Source organism: Chinchilla lanigera, unplaced genomic scaffold, assembly GCF_000276665.1.
Source record: "Chinchilla lanigera isolate Chin_1 unplaced genomic scaffold, ChiLan1.0 scaffold00012, whole genome shotgun sequence".
Taxonomy (NCBI): Eukaryota; Metazoa; Chordata; class Mammalia; order Rodentia; family Chinchillidae; genus Chinchilla; species Chinchilla lanigera.
In genome coordinates this window covers 24,684,999-24,690,401 of record NW_004955413.1, presented here as the reverse complement: position 1 = coordinate 24,690,401, position 5,403 = coordinate 24,684,999, and the positions used below count along the sequence as shown (strand labels likewise).

Sequence of the window (5,403 nt, the reverse complement as noted above, 5' to 3'; positions counted from 1 at the left end):
GGAACTAGGTTTAGAATCTGAAAAGGGAAAAAAGTGAGAAAAGAAGAAAGAGAAATCTGAATCTAAAACTTAAGCCGGGTGTGGTGGTGCACGCCTGTAATCCCAGCACTCAGGAGGCTGAGGCAGGAGGATCAGTTGCAAGTTTGAGACCAGTTGGGGCTACAAAGTGAGTTCAAGACCAGCCTGAACTGCATAGCAAAACCCTGTCTCAAAAAGACAAAAAATAAATAGATAAATAAAACCTATGAACTTTTTAAAAAATTTTAAACATTATACTATTTCCTAGTTTAAAGAATGCTCTACTTAGAGTTGTTATGACTAGTCCACTAGTGTTACTCTCATGGCTGCAGTGACATCATTAAATAAATATAAACAAAAGAGATTTTTTGCTAAAAGAAAGCAAAGAATTCCCCAAGAATTGAGCAGAGAAAAGTTCTCAGGAGAATTTCCAGATAAGCACGAGTAACTCTTAAGAATTAACCCAGTCCAAGGCGTGTATGGTGGTGCATGTCTATAATCCCAGCACTCAGGAGACTGAGGCAGGAGGATTGCCATGAGTTTGAGGCCAGCCTGAACTACATAGCAAAACCCCATCTCCAAATAAATTAAAACAAAACAAAACAAAATTAATTAACCCAGTCCAGGTTGAGGTGTAGCTCAGTGGTAGAGTATTTGCCTAGCATGCATAAGGGCCTGGGTTCACCAATTCCCAGTACTATATTTAAAAATAGAATTAGGGCCATGGATATAGCTCAGTGGCGTAAGCACCTGTCTGGCAAGTGCAAGGTCCTAAGTTTGATTCCTGGTACCAAAAATAAAATAAAGATAGAATGAACCCATCCCTTTTCATTAAATATCTCATCATTACTGCTCAATTGTGCACTTTTTTCTCTTTCAAACTGTTTTTTCTTTTTTTTTTTTTCTTTTTTTTTTTTTTTGTCTTTTTGAGACAAGGTCTCACCATGCAGTTCAGGCTGGTCTTGAACTCACTTTGTAGCCTAGGCTGGCCTCGAACTCACAAAGATCCTCCTGCCTCAGCCTCCCGAGTGCTGGGATTACAGGTGTGGGCCACCATGCCCAGCTCTTTCAAACTTTTAAGTGAGCAAATTACAACCCCACTTATCTTAATCATTTAGCATATCTGAAATCAACAGACATCACAAAGAATTCAAAGGAAGGACAAATTTTAAGTAACTACCAGCAAAAGAAAAACCATACAAATAGTTAAGGTTTCTGAAGTAATTGCTTCTGAGTCTGTGTTAAGGAAAAACAGAAAACTACTCTTAGTTCAACTTTACAACTACTTTCTAGAACTTCTTTCTTTTTCAGTTCCAGTCTGCCTCTAGAGAGAGCTTTCATTCTACTTTCTGCCATCTGAAGTATCTGAATGAGTAGTTTCCAACAAGGCCAAAAAATTTTCTTGTAATTCCACTTAAACCTTCTTACTCCAGTTTTAGCCCAGCAAGCCCTAACTATGTACAGGCCATTTGCTCTCCTCAAAGGAAACCCCTCTGCTATTTCCTAAGGGAAATAACCTTACCCACTGTGCACTCAGAGGCACACTGCCTAATCTCCACCCTTCCAACAAAACAACCCACACACAAAATCCAAAAATAACAACCAGTCTGGCATGGTGGTACATAACTATAATCCCAGCTTTTCAGGTGGCCAAGGCAGGAGGATAAAGTTCAAGGTCAGCCTGGGCAATTCAGCAAAACCTTGTCTAAAAATAATAGACAAACGAACAAATGAAAAGGACTGGGGATATAGCTCATTGCTTCCTGGGTTCAATCCCAAGCGCTGCAAAACAAACAAAAACCTTGAGAAGCAATATGATTAATAACATGAACTGTGGAGTCAAATACCTTGGTCTCTAGTTGTGGTCCATTCATTACTATATGAAATACCTAACGGTGGGTATTTATAAAGAAAAGTTTATTCAGCTCACAGTTCTGAAAATCAAGGGCACAGCACCAGCATCCATGTGGCCCTGATAAAATAATAAAATCCTCGAGGCCAGTGGCCTCACTTCTGTGGGGGCCTGTGTGAAGGAAAGAGAGCCTCGCTAGACGGAAGCCAGACAGCAGCTCAGGGTCAGGCTCAGGCTTTCAGTGCAGCTCACTCCCTCAGGACTGTGCTGGTTCCTTCTGCAGCCACCCCCTCCACAAAAGTTGCAGCGCCTCTCTTGTGCTTGGCACTAGGGACCAAGTCCTGACACACGAACACTGAAGAATAAACCACATCGAAACCATAGCACCTGGCATCTTCACTCACCAGTGGGTGGCCGTAGGCAGACTGGTTCTCTCTGAACTCCAGTCTTTTCGTCTGTAAAATGTGGGCAATGATACTTTATGGCATGGCTGTCATAAAGTTCAAATGAAATAATATAAGGAGATCTAGTTCCTAAAAATTAATAAAATTCTTTAAAAGTGGCAGCTAACAGGATTATCATAACATGGATTTAATAACAGCACATAGTAGCAGTTGGATCTCTCTCATGGACAGTGGTCTTTAAATTTCTATTTCTAGTTTAACTTTTATTTGGCTTTAAATAATCATTTCAACTACTTGCAGAATTCCTTTACATGAATGTTCCACATGTAGCTCCAATGCAACACACCTAAACATAACTTCTTATTTGTCCTCCTTCTTGTACACAAAATAGATTTTTCTATGCTTGTATTTTGTTCATGTTATAACTTCTTCCTGGAATTGTCCCATTTCTGGCTCTTCAAAGGCTCCTTCAGTTATTATCTCTGAAGTGTTTGCTAGTCAACCTAGCCAGGCATAATGTCTCCCTTCTTCAAAGTTCTACATTATTTAGACCAATTGCATGAAACAGAGCTCACTTTGAATTATAGTATAGAATTTGGCATATTTGCATTGTCATAGCCCACAAACGGACTTACTGAAAGTAAAAACCCAGTCTCATTTTGATACAATCATTAGAGTCTCCTGTATGCCAAATATGATTTTCAAAAAGTTAAAAGCTTGCCTTGTTTGCAAATAAATATAAAATGAACATATAACAAATATTTTATTCAACTACTTAGTTAATAAGGAAACCACTAATTCAAAGGATAATTTGAGAAACAGACTTATATAGTCAGTCAAAGGCATGCTGAAATAAATCTGCTGCATGTAAAACTGGTTAATACACTACCAGGCAATAAATTGTAACTTTCCTTTCTACTGCACAGAAATCAGTTGCTTCTCTGAGCAGTGAAATTCATTTCTGTTTCTGTATTCTGGACTCATTTGCCTTGCCTTCAGACAAGAATCATCTGTGTTGCTATTGGTTTTCTACAAGTTAACCTTCACGCTACAGTATTGTAGAATAAATATATTTATTTATTTATTTATTTGTCTTTTTGAGACAGGGTCTCGCTATGCAATTCAGGATGGCCTTGAGGTCATTTTGTAGCCCAGGCTGGTCTCAAACTTGCAGTGATCCTCCTGCCTCAGCCTCCCAAGTGCTGGGATTACAGGCATGCATCACCACGCCTGGCCTAGAATAAATATTAAAATTTTTATTTAATCAATACTCTAGTACAAATATAAAATGTCAAAGAGTTTATTTAACTTATTAGTTAAAGAAGAAACCAATAAGATTCTATAACCAGGGCCGGGGATGTAGCTCAGTGGCACAAACGCTTACCTGGCAAGCATAAGGTCCTGAGTTCGATTCCTGGTAGCCAAAAAAAAGATTCTATAATCAAATAAAAAAAATAGAAGTATATACATTTGACATATATGGTCAAATAAGGAATGCTGAAATGAACTATAAATTGATCAAAAATGAGCCAATGTCCATGGAACAATAACCAGTGCATTCTATCCCATACAGTTTACATTTCTTTGGACAAGATTAATTTGCATTACACTTAATTAGCTACAACTTACAGAGTTATGAAATCGACCAGAGACTCTGGATAACACAGAGCCTCCTAGAATTGGAGAACTTGAAGGTCATGCTAGACAATCTATCTTTCCATTGCGGATTCTCAGCAATCTTTTCTTTCCTTCCAAAGTCTTTGACAGCTTCCCCTACATTAGTCTGGTTAGAGAAAGTACACAGCCCTGCAGAATCAGATAAGCCCCCTGGGGTCCTCTTGCTGCCTGACACCACACTGAAAGAATATCTGGTTGTCTCTTGTGCCTGTTTCCACGTTTGGGGTAATGTTTCTTTACATTCAGAACCTTACACAGAGAACTTGTTAAACAACTGTTTGTGGGGGTTAATAATACTTTTAAGTAAACTCTGTAGTTCAAATTTAGCTGTACCAAATCTGAGATATCTCTGGAGACTCAGACTGACGGGAGCACGATGCCTGTGACATGAATGCAGTATTTATAGAAATGGAGCTTTTTTAAACTTCTGTTCCCTTGTATTCTGTTAGCCCTGAAATGCCTGAAAATGAAGCCACCTTCGCAATAACTGCTGGAGGAATCGGGGATGCCAAGGAGTAGGTGGTGAATTGATGCAAATTGCTTCTCAGCGCTTATTAGGAGCTGAAGAAATGGAAAAGCAGTCTTGGCTTTCAGATCTTGAAATAAGAGTTTGGTTTTTTTTTTCGTGTTATTAAAGGAAAGTTAGCAAAGGAGAGTTAAACTTTACATTTATATTGAAGATCCATGATATAAAACTACATACTTCATGTTGATTCAGAAATCTACACACATACTCCTGTTTATGATGAATATATATATATCCATACATACATATGTTGGACGCTGCTTGGGGAAGGGGTCCCTGATTCCCTCACTTCCTCACCAAGCAAACAGTCTAGGAGCTTAGAAATGGGCTTCATACAGGCTTCCCCCCAAAATCTGTGTAGGGCACAGAATCACTGACTGCAGAGCTTGATGCTGCTCCTGGCAGGAAGATGTGTAAGGTGGGAATGTTTTAGGGCACCAAAAAAGCTCTTTGTGTTCACACTATCCCTTATTCACCTTCACGGCAACTGAAATGAAACACTAAATCAAGCCAAAGTTTAATCATTTGACTTTTTGACAAGTTGAAATTACTTTTTAAAAATGTATTTGTAGCCGGGCATGGTGGCTCACGCCTGTAATCCCAGCACTCGGGAGGCTGAGGCAGGAGGATCGTCGTGAGTTTGAGACCAGCCTGAGCTACAAAGTGAGCTCAAGGCCAGCCTGAACTGCATAGCGAGACACTGCCTCAAAAAAACCAAAAAAACAAAACAAAAGTATTTGTGTACATTTTAATCTATGTATTTGTATACATAGATATCCTCTTGGAAAGAGGAAAGTAACTAGAAAATGTACAATTTGGGGCTGGGGATATAGCTCAGTGGTAAGAGCACTTCCCTAGCATGCCTGAAGCCCTGGGCTCAATCCCCAGCAGTGCACTGCAGAGAAAAGAAAGAGAGAATTTATAAT

General features: G+C 39.3%; 1 protein-coding gene across 1 annotated transcript in view; it reads left to right on the top strand.

The window, feature by feature from the left end:
* Positions 1-5,091, top strand: part of Dmc1 (DNA meiotic recombinase 1) — a 38,959-nt gene extending 33,868 nt beyond the window's left edge. Inside the window, exon 14 of the mRNA XM_005379261.2 lies at positions 4,401-5,091. Within this exon, the coding sequence (XP_005379318.1) occupies positions 4,401-4,470 (70 nt within the window). The 3' untranslated portion in view covers positions 4,471-5,091. The remainder of the gene's footprint in view (positions 1-4,400) is intronic.
* Positions 5,092-5,403: the final 312 nt, after the last annotated feature.